Source organism: Panulirus ornatus, chromosome 18, assembly GCF_036320965.1.
Source record: "Panulirus ornatus isolate Po-2019 chromosome 18, ASM3632096v1, whole genome shotgun sequence".
In the NCBI taxonomy this organism is placed as follows: Eukaryota; Metazoa; Arthropoda; class Malacostraca; order Decapoda; family Palinuridae; genus Panulirus; species Panulirus ornatus.
In genome coordinates this window covers 1,853,238-1,869,012 of record NC_092241.1, presented here as the reverse complement: position 1 = coordinate 1,869,012, position 15,775 = coordinate 1,853,238, and the positions used below count along the sequence as shown (strand labels likewise).

The 15,775-nt window shown below is 40.8% G+C and overlaps 1 protein-coding gene across 1 annotated transcript in view; it reads right to left on the bottom strand.

Annotated features, from left to right (window-relative positions):
• Nucleotides 1-252: 252 nt before the first annotated feature.
• Nucleotides 253-15,775, bottom strand: part of LOC139754955 (putative diacyglycerol O-acyltransferase Mb3154c) — a 116,708-nt gene continuing 101,185 nt past the window's right edge. Inside the window, exons 4-5 of the mRNA XM_071672779.1 lie at nucleotides 14,405-14,482; nucleotides 253-1,714 (exon numbers count right to left, since the gene is read on the bottom strand). Coding sequence (XP_071528880.1) covers nucleotides 1,170-1,714; nucleotides 14,405-14,482 — 623 coding nt within the window. The 3' untranslated portion in view covers nucleotides 253-1,169. The remainder of the gene's footprint in view (nucleotides 1,715-14,404; nucleotides 14,483-15,775) is intronic.

Sequence of the window (15,775 nt, the reverse complement as noted above, 5' to 3'; positions counted from 1 at the left end):
GTGAAATTTTTGGGGGAGTTTAAGTATTTAGCAAGCTTTTCCCTCGACCATTTAACAACAAAGATAAGGAACTTTCTGCAAAACTTTATTTGATTTGATAGGGAGAAAGGGAACATGTATGTTATTTATAATTTGACAACCATCGTAGCTGCAATTTCTTATTTTGAAGAAATTTGATGTGTGTGTGTGTGTGTATGAATCATCAGGTTTTGTCATTCATTTAGGTTAATCTTTAGGTTAATCTTTTCAATAGATATGGTAATACTTTATTTGCATACTAGACATCATTAACACATCTTTTCAAGTAAGTAGAGGTCATTAGGTATATCCGATGCATACTATTTAGAAGAAACAACAGTGAGCAATCTTTTTCGTACAGTAGACATAGAAATACATTTTTCTTACCCATCAGGAAGTAAACACCTCATCGTCATAAGAAATAAGCCATATTGCAACACACTGACAAGCAGATCCTATATCTTCCCTCGAGCATCTAGAATCCTCTTACTGCTCGGGCAAGCATATCATGCCATCCATACTTTTTCAGGTAATGAATTTGTCATCCTGTAGTAAAGGGGTTCCTCTCTTAAACCTTGAACAACTCACTCTCTCCCTCAACTAACCTTCCCTCCTGAATCAATTTTTCAACAGGAGACTGTCTGCTTGTCTCCCATCCCTCCCCCTAGTAGATATCCTACCTCATCTCCCTCCCTCCCTCCTTAACTATCTCTCGTTTCTTCATCTTAATAGGCTCTCTCTCCCTCCTCTTCTAGCATCTTTCTTCGTCTTTATTAGTATTTAACAACAGACTATTCTTCTCTCTGTCTATATCCTAGTACGTCATCTTTTTCCCCTTTCTCATCCCAGCAGACCCTGCTTTTCATTTCCTCCTCAGAGGACGTTCTTCCTTTTCTTTCCTATTAGACTCGTTACTTTTTATCCAGTGCCAGAAGAGCTCTGTATCCCTCCCCAAGGTCTACTCACTCCTTCTGTCCCCATCAGTGCTCTCTCGCTACCAAGCAGAGTCCATGTTCCTCCTGTATCTACTCGTTTTGATCAATAAGAGAAGAATCACATCGTAATTCAGTGCAAAAATTCACCAAGATAACCCATTTAAAGGAAAAAATTTAGGTTTTAGAGATTATTTGGGTAGTTTATTAGGTATCTGGTTATCTGTCCTGAACTTGGTTACTATCTGATATTTTGATGTTAATATCACTGTGTGCAAATCTGTGATGCTTATTCTCGCGGTAACTCTTCCCTATGTCCGTGTCACTCTTTATTAAGGATTTCGCAAATAACATACTACTTCTGAATCCTCTTCCTAGCAGATGTTGGCTCTCTGAAGGACAGAGATCATCACTAGGCAAAGATGAGCTCGATTCGTCCAACTTCCTGGTATCGTAACTATCTTCCTGTAGGTCCGAGTACGTGAAGATGCCAATACCAGACCCATCATCATATTCATCAGTACTGTGTGTTGCTATCAGCGTCAGATCACTGCCACCACTCTCAGTGTCATCCTGTAACTGGTAGTGAACCTCCTCCGGCTTGGTGGCCTCCGTGGGCATCAACTCTGACAGGGTGCCGTTGACCTCGGACACCAGGTCTTCCATCACCCTCTGCGCCAAGTCCCTCGTCGGAATGAGAGCAGAGTCCACATTCAGCCCCACACGTATTGTACCACAGTAGCTGAGCATGGACACTCCCAACCCTGGAATTTTTTTCAGAATTATTAACATGAAACACCATAAACACACCACACAACACACACTACATATCTGTGTTAATCAACGTTACCAAATATTCAACACCATATCATTATGGAGCTTAAATAGAAATTCCCTTCATATATATAGCATTGATGATCACACCACTCTGTTATTAAAGTTATGAAGATGAAATCGCACTTCAGTTGAAGATTATATAATTTTCTCTAACATGTATTTTTTTTATACAAGTGGCTCGACATGTTTCGTGAAGACAATCCACCTCATCAGGTGCCAGTGCTTAACAAAGATATCTAAATCCCAACATCATAACGGAGAACAGCCGTCCAGCGTCTACCAGTATAGTGTGTTGTCTATACTGGTAGACACTGGACGGCGGTACTCCGGTGTGATGTGATTAAGATAACTTCTTTAAGTCTCATGAGGAGGATTGTCTCCACGAAACATGTTGTGCCATACGTATACAAAATTTACATCTTAAATAAAATCATATGAACTCCTACCAAAGTGCGATTCCCTTTTATATATTTATTTATATATCTAGTTTACCTAACCACCTTCTCCCGCGTTGACGGCGTCGCGCAAGGAAACAGACGAGGAGTGGCCCAACCCACCCACATACACACACACATATAAAGTGCGTCAGACAAGGGAGCAAATGGGAACTTCAGTGAAGGGGGCAAATGGGGAGGTGATAACAAGTAGTGGTGATGTGAGAAGGAGATGGAGTGAGTATTTTGAAGGTTTGTTGAATGTATTTGATGATAGAGTGGCAGATATAGGGTGTTTTGGTCGAGGTGGTGTGCAAAGTGAGAGGGTTAGGGAAAATGACTTGGTAAACAGAGAAGAGGTAGTAAAAGCTTTGCGGAAGCTGAAAGCCAGCAAGGCAGCAGGTTTGGATGGTATTGCAGTGGAATTTATTGGAAAAGGGGGTGACTGTATTGTTGACTGGTTGGTAAGGTTATTTAATGTATGTATGATTCATGGTGAGGTGCCTGAGGATTGGCGGAATGCTTGCATAGTGCCATTGTATAAAAAAAGGGGATAAGAGTGAGCGCTCAAATTACAGAGGTATAAGTTTGTTGAGTATTCCTGGGAAATTATATAGGAGGGTATTGATTGAGAGGGTGAAGGCATGTACAGAGCATCAGATTGGGGAAGAGCAGTGTGGTTTCAGGAGTGGTAGAGGATGTGTGGATCAGGTGTTTGCTTTGAAGAATGTATGTGAGAAATACTTAGAAAAGCAAATGGATTTGTATGTAGCATTTATGGATCTGGAGAAGGCATATGACAGAGTTGATAGAGATGCTCTGTGAAAGGTACTAAGAATGTATGGTGTGGGAGGCAAGTTGTCAGAAGCAGTGAAAAGTTTTTATCGAGGATGTAAGGCATGTGTACGTGTAAGAAGAGAGGAAAGTGATTGGTTCTCAGTGAATGTAGGTTTGCAACAGGGGTGTGTGATGTTTCCATGGTTGTTTAATTTGTTTATGGATAGGGTTGTTAGGGAGGTGAATGCAAGAGTTTTGGAAAGAGGGGCAAGTATGCAGTCTGTTGGGGATGAGAGCGCTTGGGAAGTGAGTCAGTTGTTGTTCGCTGATGATACAGCGTTGGTGGCTGATTCATGTGAGAAACTGCAGAAGCTGATGACTGGGTTTGATAAAGTGTGTGAAAGAAGAAAGTTAAGAGTAAATGTGAAAAAGAGCAAGGTTATTAGGTACAGTAGGTTTGAAGGTCAAGTCAATTGGGAGGTAAGTTTGAATGGAGAAAAACTGGAGGAAGTAAAGTGTTTTAGATATCTGGGAGTGGATCTGGCAGCGGATGGAACCATGGAAGCGGAAGTAAATCATAGGGTGGGGGAGGGGGCGAAAATTCTGGGAGCCTTGAAGAATGTTTGGAAGTCGAGAACATTATCTCGGAAAGCAAAAGTGGGTACGTTTGAAGGAATAGTGGTTCCAACAATGTTGTAAGGTTGCGAGGCGTGGGCTATGGATAGAGTTGTGCGCAGGAGGGTGGTGTGCTGGAAATGAGATGTTTAAGGACAATATGTGGTGTGAGGTGGTTTGATCGAGTGAGTAACGTAAGGGTAAGAGAGATGTGTGGAAATAAAAAGAGCGTGGTTGAGAGAGCAGAAGAGGGTGTTTTGAAATGGTTTGGGCACATGGAGAGAATGAGTGAGGAAAGATTGACCAAGAGGATATATGTGTCGGAGGTGGAGGGAACGAGGAGAAGTGGGAGACCAAATTGGAGGTGGAAAGATGGAGTGAAAAAGATTTTGTGTGATCGGGGCCTGAACATGCAAGGTGGTTTCATCGAGTAAGTAATGTAAGGGTGAGATAGATGTGTGGAAATAAAAAGAGTGTGGTTGAGAGAGCAGAAGAGTGTGTTTTGAAATGGTTTGGTCACATGGAGAGAATGAGTGAGGAAAGATTGACCAAGAGATATATGTGTCAGAGGTGGGGGGAACGAGGAGAAGTGGGAGACCAAATTGGAGGTGGAAAGATTAAGGGAAAAAGATTTTGAGTGATCGGGGCCTGAACATGCATGAGGGTGAAAGGCGTGCAAGGAATAGAGTGAATTGGAACGATGTGGTATATCGGGGTCGACGTGCTCTCAATGGATTGAACCAGGGCATGTGAAGCGTCTGGGGCAAACCATGGAAAGTTCTGTGGGGCCTGGATGTGGAAAGGGAGCTGTGGTTTCGGTGCATTAATACATGACGGCTAGAGACTGAGTGTGAACGAATGAGGCCTTTGTTGTCTTTTCCTAGCGCTACCTCGCACACATGAGGGGGGAGGGGGATGTTATTCCATGTGTGGCGGGGTGGCAATGGGAATAAATAAAGGCAGACAGTATGAATTATTTGCATGTGTATATATGTATATGTCTGCGTGTGTATATATGTGTATGCATTGAGATGTATAGGTATTCATATTTGCGTGTGTGGACGTGTATGTATATACATGTGTATGTGGGTGGGATGGGCCATTCTTTTGTCTGTTTCCTTGCGCTACCTCGCAAACGCGGGAGACAGCGACAAAACACAATAAATAATTAAATAAATAAATAAATATATATATATATATATATATATATATATATATATATATATATATATATATATATATATAGCGCAAGGACACAGACGAAAGGCTCAGCCCACCCATATACACATGTATATACATACACGTCCACTCACACACTGACATATACTTACCTATACATTTCAACGTATACATACATACACATACACAGACATATACATATATACATATGCACAAAATTCACAGTTGCTGCCTTTATTCTTTCCCGTCGCCACACCTTACACATGATATGACTCCCCCCCTTCCCCAGCATCCGCGCAAGGTAGCGCTAGGAAAAGACAACCAAGGCCACATTCGTTCACACTCAGTCTCTAGCAGTCATGTATAATGCACCGAAACTACAGCTCCCTTTCCACATCCGAGCCCCACAAAACATGTCCATGGTTTACCCCAGACGCTTCATATGCCCTGTTTCAATCCATTGACACCACGTCGACCCCGGTATACGACATCGTTCGAATTCTCTCTATTCCTTGCACGCCTTTCACCCTCCTGCATGTTCAGGCCCCGATCGCTAAAATCTTTTTCACTCCATCCTTCCACCTCTCGTTTGGTCTCCCACTTCTCGTTCTCTCCACCTCTGACACAAATATCCTCACTCATTCTCTCAGTGTGACCAAACTATTTCAAAACACCTTCTTCTGCTCTCTCAACCACACTCTTTTTATTACCACACATCTCTCTTACCCTTTAATTACTTACTCTATCAAACCACCTCACACCACATATTGTCCTCAAATATTTCATTTCCAACACATCCACCCTCCTCCGCACAAATCTATCTATAGCCCACGCCTCACAACCATATAACATTGTTGGAACCACTGTTTCTTCAAACATACCCAATTTTGCTTTCCGAGATAATGTTCTCGACTTTCATACATTTTTCAACGCTCCCAGAGCTTTCGGCCCCTCCCCCACCATGTGACTCACTTCCGCTTCCATGGTTCCATCCGCTGCCAAATCCACTCCCAGATATCTAAAACGCTTCACTTCCTCAATATTTTCTCCATTCTGACTTTCTTTCCAATTCACTTGTTCTTCAACCGTACTGTACCTAATAACCTTGCTCTTATTCACATTTACTCTCAGCTTTCTTCTTTCACACACTTTACCAAACTCAGTCACCAGCTTCTGCAGTTTCTCACCCGAATCAGCCACCAGCGATGTATCATCAGCGAACAACAACTCACTTCCCAAGCCCTCTCATCCACAATAGACTGCATACTTGCCCTTCTTTCCAAAACTCTTGCATTCACCTCCCTAACAACCCCATCCATAAACTAATCAAACAACCATGGAGACGTCACGCACCCCAGCTGCAAACCGGCATTCACTGAGAACCAATCACTTTCCACCTCTTCCTACTCGTACACATGCTTACATCCTCGATAAAAACTTTTCACTGCTTATAGCAACTTGCCTTTCCACACCATACATTCTTAATACCTTGCACAGAGCATCTCTATCAACTCTATCATATTCCCCCTCCAGATCCATAAATGCTACGTGCAAATCCATTTGATTATCTAAGTATTTCTCATGTACATTCTTCAAAGCAAACATCTGATCCACACATCTCCTACCACTTCTGAAAGCACATTGCTCTTCCCCGATCTGATGCTCTGTACATGCCTTTACCCTCTCAATCAATACCCTCTTATACTCAACAAACTTATACCTCTGTAATTTGAATACTCACCTTTATCCCCTTTGCCTTTGTTAATTGGTACTATGCAAGCATTCCGCCAATCCTCAGGCACCTCACCATGAACCACACATACACTGAATATCCTCACCAACCAGTCAACGACACAGTCACTCCTTTTTTTAATATATTCCACTGCAATACCATCCAAACCCGCCGCCTTGCCGACTTTCAGCTTCCGCAAAGCTTTCACTACCTCTTCTCTGTTTACGAAATCATTCTCCCTGACCCTCTCACTTCGCACACCACCTCGACCAAAACACCCAATATCTGCCACTCTACAATCTAACACATTCAACATACTTTCAAGATACTAAGTCCATCTTCTCACATCACCACTACTTGTTATTACCTTCCCATTTGCCCCCTTCACCGATGTTCCCATTTGTTCTCTTGTCTTACGCACTTTATTTACCTCCTTCCAAAACATCTTTTTATTCTTCCTAAAATTTAATGATACTCTCTCACCCCAACTCTCATTTGCCCTCTTTTTCACCTCTTGCACCTTTCTCTTGACCTCCTGTATATATGATCACACTAGCCTGTGATGAAAGTTATGAAAGTGAAATTGCACTTCAGGGAGAGTTCATATAATCTTATTCAACATGTAATTTTTCTTTATATGTAGCACGACATGTTTCGTGGAGACAGTCCTCCTCATAAGGTGCCAGTACTTAACAAAGTTATTCACATTCCAGCATCACGATGAAATATCCCCGTCCAGCGTCTACTGGTACAGACAACACACTGGCTTGACCGATAATAACCATTAAAAGGGAGAGCGATTAAGTGGGTCATGTGGCGGTCGTTGACCCGAGTAGCTGGGTGTATCTTGGACAACATTTCTTGCGTTTTCGTAATTCGTCAATTCTCTTCCATTGGTTTGGTTAATGATAGGATGAGACAAATTAATGATCTTAGTATTAGTAATATAGACAGATTCATTGACATTGTGTGTGGCATAATCAGCAGAAGGGTATAGAATAACGTGATTTTTAAGGTCTATGGGCTAATCTTTTTCACGGTAGTGCTTAGTGGTAACATCCTAATGGTCATCCCTGTTTACTGCGTAATTGTGCCAATAACATCCATCCGTTATTGTTTTTCCGGTCTGGTCTATGTACATATTTTTACATGCCTTACATTTGCCTTCCTAAACACTCTCGATTGTTCCATGAATTGCCCGTACGACATATCTAAGTCTTATTGATAGCGTTAATGTATTGGAAAGCAACTTTACAAGCATTGTTTTTTGAACGTCTTAGATTGGCTACGTCGGGAGAATAGGACTACACTAAAGATTTCGATGTCCTCATTTGTCACATTATTGTTACTTGAAGCATAAAATGTCTTCCTAGCTTTCCTTGTTAACAAACTACTTGCTATGATACAACTGCCTAAAGATACGTCATATTTGACAACATTCGTCCTCCAGACTTATGGGATCACATATCAGAAGCGCTCTTGAAAACATAGACATAAATACAGACATGTTAATAGAAGAATCATTTAATGAGAAAAAATGAATATATCTCTCAGATTTGGCAGGCATCCTGTAGATCTTGATATACAAATTATTAGATTCTCTTGCTGTCAACACATCAGAAAAGGGCAGTTTGCCCTCTTTTGCCATTCAGTCTTGAATTTGGTGGTGGGGTGGATGTTATTCAATTCATTAAGGATAACATCACAGTCTTGGGAGGATGGCTACAAGGACAACACATCATCTACCCATTCAAACCAGACTTTCGCATGACTGGTGATTGAAATTAGAATTTCAGTCTCAGAATATTTCTTAAATAAGTTACTAAGAATAGGACTAAGTAGATATTCCATAGAAATACCGAATTTCTCTCTATAAAAAAAAAACACCTTCATCACCTTGGAAATCATTATTGGAAACACAGAGTTCTACTAAATCTATATAAGTTTTTATCGGCATGGACACGACTGAGATCATGGAATTTCCTCCTTAGATTTGTGATGGTTTCATTAATGGGGACTTTAGTGAAAACGGAATTTACATAAAAACTAATGAATTTATGATCAGGAAAATTAATGTTTCTATCTTTATTTACAAAATCTAAGCTATTGATGACATGCAATGAAGAGATTTTTCCTTGAACATTGCTAAGGTGTTTTGCTAGCCATTTAGACAATTCATAACTACGGGAATTAACAGATGAGATAATTGGTATGACGGGAAATCCATCTTTGTGAGTTTTTGGGAAACCATATATATAAGGAAGAGAGGAATTAACCACCCTTACTGACTTCAGAATATCATGGCGCTTTTTTAACAACTGGTTTGCTCTAGATTTATGGTATTTACAGTGGAATTGGTAGTTAATCTTTCATACGTATCAATATCATTTAAAAGATCCAGCAGCTGACATACATAGTCAACTGTATTCAAAATCAGGAACTGGCTGTTCTCGTCTGATTTTGTTATGTAAACAGCTTCATTTTTCTTGAGATTTACGAGGGGTCTATGGAATCTCTGTGGCATATCATAACACTTAGAAACACCTTCACTGGCCAAGGCGCTTAACATTGAACCGGATACATATGAAAGATTAATATCCAATCCCCATAATAAGACCAACTGTTATATAAACACCAGGACATTCTGAAGTCAGTAAGGATGGTTAATCCCTCTTCCTTATATATATGGTCTCCCAAGAATCTCACAAAGATGGATGTCCCATCAGACCAATCATCTCATGTATGGTAAGCATAGGAAAAAAAATCTCTTCATTGCATATAATCGATAACTTAGATTTTGTAAACAAAAACATTAATTTTCCTAGTCATAAACGAACTAGCTTCGAAGTAAATCGCCTTTTCATTAAAGTACCCATTAATGAAGCCATCATATATTCAAGGAGGGAATTTCCCGATCTTAGTCTTGCCTTGCCCCTGCCCACAAAAACTTCCATGTACTTAGTAAAGCTTTGTGTTGTTAAAAATATTTTCCAAGATGATGAAGGTAATTTTTAGACAGAAATTTGGTCTTGCCATGGGAAACCCTCTTGATCCTATTCTTAGTAACTTGTCTATGGAAAACTTTGAGACTGAAATTCTAGCTTCAGTGAATAATCATCTGAAAGTCTGGTTGACATACGTGGATGATCTGTCTTCCGTGTGGCACCTCCCGAGACTGTGACGTTTTCTTCAATTAATGGAATACCATCCATCCCACCATCAAGTAACATCCATCCCACCATCAAGTAACATCCATCCCACCATCAAGTGACATCCATCCCACCATCAAGTAACATCCATCCCACCATCAAGTGACATCCATCCCACCATCAAGTGACATCCATCCCACCATCAAGTAACATCCATCCCACCATCAAGTAACATCCATCCCACCATCAAGTGACATCCATCCCACCATCAAGTAACATCCATCCCACCATCAAGTAACATCCATCCCACCATCAAGTGACATCCATCCCACCATCAAGTAACATCCATCCCACCATCAAGTGACATCCATCCCACCATCAAGTGACATCCATCCCACCATCAAGTAACATCCATCCCACCATCAAGTAACATCCATCCCACCATCAAGTAACATCCATCCCACCATCAAGTAACATCCATCCCACCATCAAGTAACATCCATCCCACCATCAAGTAACATCCATCCCACCATCAAGTAACATCCATCCCACCATCAAGTAACATCCATCCCACCATCAAGTAACATCCATCCCACCATCAAGTGACATCCATCCCACCATCAAGTGACATCCATCCCACCATCAAGTAACATCCATCCCACCATCAAGTGACATCCATCCCACCATCAAGTAACATCCATCCCACCATCAAGTGACATCCATCCCACCATCAAGTGACATCCATCCCACCATCAAGTAACATCCATCCCACCATCAAGTAACATCCATCCCACCATCAAGTGACATCCATCCCACCATCAAGTAACATCCATCCCACCATCAAGTAACATCCATCCCACCATCAAGTAACATCCATCCCACCATCAAGTAACATCCATCCCACCATCAAGTGACATCCATCCCACCATCAAGTAACATCCATCCCACCATCAAGTAACATCCATCCCACCATCAAGTAACATCCATCCCACCATCAAGTAACATCCATCCCACCATCAAGTAACATCCATCCCACCATCAAGTAACATCCATCCCACCATCAAGTAACATCCATCCCACCATCAAGTAACATCCATCCCACCATCAAGTAACATCCATCCCACCATCAAGTAACATCCATCCCACCATCAAGTAACATCCATCCCACCATCAAGTAACATCCATCCCACCATCAAGTGACATCCATCCCACCATCAAGTAACATCCATCCCACCATCAAGTAACATCCATCCCACCATCAAGTAACATCCATCCCACCATCAAGTGACATCCATCCCACCATCAAGTGACATCCATCCCACCATCAAGTAACATCCATCCCACCATCAAGTGACATCCATCCCACCATCAAGTGACATCCATCCCACCATCAAGTGACATCCATCCCACCATCAAGTGACATCCATCCCACCATCAAGTAACATCCATCCCACCATCAAGTGACATCCATCCCACCATCAAGTGACATCCATCCCACCATCAAGTGACATCCATCCCACCATCAAGTAACATCCATCCCACCATCAAGTGACATCCATCCCACCATCAAGTGACATCCATCCCACCATCAAGTAACATCCATCCCACCATCAAGTAACATCCATCCCACCATCAAGTGACATCCATCCCACCATCAAGTAACATCCATCCCACCATCAAGTAACATCCATCCCACCATCAAGTAACATCCATCCCACCATCAAGTAACATCCATCCCACCATCAAGTGACATCCATCCCACCATCAAGTGACATCCATCCCACCATCAAGTGACATCCATCCCACCATCAAGTAACATCCATCCCACCATCAAGTGACATCCATCCCACCATCAAGTGACATCCATCCCACCATCAAGTAACATCCATCCCACCATCAAGTAACATCCATCCCACCATCAAGTGACATCCATCCCACCATCAAGTGACATCCATCCCACCATCAAGTAACATCCATCCCACCATCAAGTAACATCCATCCCACCATCAAGTGACATCCATCTCACCATCAAGTGACATCCATCCCACCATCAAGTAACATCCATCCCACCATCAAGTAACATCCATCCCACCATCAAGTAACATCCATCCCACCATCAAGTAACATCCATCCCACCATTAAATCTAAATTTGAATGGGAAGAAGAAGGCAAACTGCCTATTCTTGATGTGTTGATAAATAGAGAACCTGATCAGTTGTAATTTAAAACCCACAGGAACTCTACTAACTCTGAGAGCAATATCTATTATTTCTCAGTACATGATTCTTCTCTGAAAATGTTTGTAGATATGTATATATTTTCTAAGAACACTACGGATATGTGATCCCATAGGCCTGGTTGACAAATGTTGTCGTATCAAACGTATCTTAATGCAGATATATGATCGCAATTGGTTTGTGAGCAAAGCTTACTGGAAAGCTAGTTATTCTGGCGTGTATCTTTCTTGTCATTATCATATTTGTTGTGGCTGGGGAGATCTGTGAGTAGAGGCTACTAAAACGTGAGGCAGAGGTAAACTTGTTATTTCTACTCGGTAGTTGGTGGATAGTACGAGAGTAGTTTGGGCGCTGTTTCACAGAATTACATGTTTAGCATTTTCAAGTCATACTAAACTGGGAAGATTTTCTTTTCATTGTGAAGGTATTGCGTGTTTGTGGTTGCTAGGCAACTAGTGATTGTTCTGAATGTACTGTTTTGTATGGTTTACAGTTTTGTTATATTTTCTCTTCAGAAAGGGGAAGACCGGGAAGGGAAGGCGTAGTTTAAAGTGGAGCAAATTGATTGTTTGTATAGGATTCTGAGGTACTCTTCGTCTTATCCAAATCTTTTGTCAGTTAGTTTTAAGGGTATTTAGTTTGCGTGTTGCTTTGTGTTCATGTTATTAGTATGAAGAGTAAATGTCATGCATGCCATTTAATGCCTAGACTGGTTGGTGTTTTCCTCAGTGGGGGTTACTGGCCATTTATATATCTCAAACATGTACTGGATGCATGGAAAAAATGACAGCGGTTTACCTATTTAGAAGTGGCAAAGAAAAAGGAAAGGCCTGGACTCCACCAGAATCGTATCAATTGGAACCTAATCAATCCTTGTGGTGTATATTGAAGTCATCTGTATTGAGGATCTTAACGTTTGGCTGGGAAGAGAGCAGAGCTTCGTGGTAAGAAGTTAGGTAGCCAGGACTAGGAGATGGAAGTTGGATGGATCTCAGTCATATGATGTCCGTCCAGTGGACCCTGAGATCCGGCCAGCTCCTTTCAACTCAGGAGACTTCTGTAATATTGCCATAAATTACAAAGTTTGTAAAGAAAGAAAAATCAATTTAAAGAGACAAAGATGTGTGAGTGATGCATAGTCAAACGCTGTGTATGACACAAAAGAGGTTGTGGGATTGTGGTTGGATGCCAGCAACCCACATGTGGTTGAGGTAAGGGAATAAAGACAGCGATCTAAGTCTGAACAGGAGCACGTCTCAGGTCGGTGGCTGCCTGCCACCCGCTATTGCTTCTACGGAATTGCATCAGGAATGGTTGCCATCTACTACACATTCCTTCTTTGATACTCTGTTTCCCTTTAATCTTTTTATACATATTACATAAAGGCGTCGGTTCAATACATCCTTCTTAAATGCATCCAAACTATCACCTGTGTTGCCTCACAACTACAACAGCTGTTCTCACACATAATCCTGTTTTCTTTCATTCTTTTCTTCGGATCTGAATATGATTATTTTCATTAGTCTGTTTCTTTAATTGATAAATTGATTCTTTTGATTATCCTTTCTCTGATGTAAATCATTTGACAACTGAGAAAACAACATTAAATAAGGTGTTCTCTCCATAGTTCTTAAGAATACTGTTGTCGAAATTGTTAGTCTTAGAGAAGATAATTTTTCCCAAGGGAGAAATTGGCAGGTGATGAAACACGATGAACGGAAGAATCTAAAAGGACTATAAAAAAAGGAAATATAATGTAAGTTTATGCCAGGTGTGTCATCTAGCTAATGGATCTGATGATAACTCATGATTAATCATTCAAGTATATCCAGGTTCTGAATAATGTTCACATTCTGTTTACTAACTTGTCAATTCGTCCTCTATAATTTTTTCCATCTTTTTTTTTCATATTTGTCTTTATTTTCCAACTCGCTAATTTCATTTATTCACATTTCTTACAAAACTTTTTATTTCAGAATAAATTCTACGTATCTTATCTTTCCGTAACACTATCTTGTCCTTTACTTCAGTCCCATCTTTCTCATCTCCCATAAGTTGCCATGAGAACGACCAAAATCCTCTGTACCCTACCTGTGTCTTAATGCTTTTATCAAATTTCCCCTTCAAACATATCTGGTTTTGTGATTATCCATGTGGCCTCCATAAGGTTTGCCTCTCAACACTAAACATCGCACGAAGACCAGACGTTCACTGATTACAATAATATGGTCAGTTGCTCAGAGCTCATAGCGATAACATTCCATCTTTATCTGACGATAGAAACTAACTCATCCTCGGGAAAGTTATGTGTAGTATTCAAGACTTTTCTTGGTACATCAAACCAACTAGCTCTTAATTTTCTCATATCTCTCGTGTCATCAAGAACTCCCTGGTATATATGAGCAGTCACCCACGAACGACAATCTAGCCTCACAGTGACTTTCCTACCGCTGAAAGAAGGTGTAACATCTACAAGACTGTAGAGTTAAGTTACCTGTTCTGCTTTTGTTAGGGATCCAGAACATGAGGTCGTCCACGGGTTCTCCAAACAGGTTGATCTGCTCCTGTGGCCCTGAAATACAGATATATAATTGTAAAAAGCTGGGACATCTTTCCATAATTAGGAAAGAATATGGTTAATCTAAAAATGTAATGAAACTCCCTAAACCTCTAAAATCCATTTTACATTCTGAAGCAGTAGATATCGTTAATCGGAAAATTCCTTAACCTTTTAATATCCTAGATATCTTTTCACTAAGTAGTATGTCAAACAGGTATGGGAAGTATAATGCAATAAAATATTGCCCAAAGTTGTTATGTGATTGTGAAGCGTTGCGTTAGTATGAAGGATCCGGTGACACTACGTTCAGTGACATCCTAGTTGCATAATTACGATACGTGTCGTAAGGGAGATTTCTCCAGGATCAGGTATACAACTCTAGTTTGTTGGTTATATCAGCTTTTGGCCATGAAATTGACAGGGTCATTATGGCTGTAAATGTCACTTTGTAAACACTAATCGTAAAAAAAAAAACGGAACACTCTCAGAGTGTTCTAGTTATTGCTAAGAGTTTACACGTTCCCACGGGCAACCTGACTGCAGGTCCAGATGAAAACGAAGATGCTCTACCCTGATGTATGTCTGCAAAACCATCGATTACCAATTGTTATCATAGTATTGATCTTTTTTCTTTAATCTCTAAGGAGAACCTATTTAAGTTTCGCTTAAGACCAAGCGCTTTCCTAAAGGACAAAATAGCAGGAACTGTGTCAGTAAGCTGCATCATTACTCTGCACACTTTGATAACAAACAATAGAATATTTTTCATTAAGTGTATAAGAATTGTTCTCCAATTTATACATTTCCCACAATGGTAGACAAAACTACTGGCGGATTTCCTCCATTAATCCGACATGTAATATCTTTACCTCCATGTGTCACAGGACTGCTATGTGGTCGTTGGTAGCTCACAGGTTGGCCATTATGATATCTGTTCCATTCTCTACAACGCTAAACTTTGTAGCTCTCCGCCTGCTCTTCTCGTCCCCAACAACTACAACCTCGTCATCTTTTAAAAGCAAGTTTTCGACCTCCTCCGTATGTTGTAGATTATCATCTAATTTTCTTTTATTTCCTTTTTCTTTATTTGTGATTTCGATGGCTTCCGTCCATAACTAGAGCCAATGGCATGGGAGAAAGAAATTGTGAAGTAAGACATATTTCTAGATGCCACCTATGTTCTTTGTGTCCTGGAGATCTCAAGGCTGTGAGAACTTGGGTTTACAGTGCATTTGCTTTTACCAGGGTTACTAGTAGTGTTCTTGAGGGTGTGTCATTCCTCTCACGTCCATGATATTATCAAAC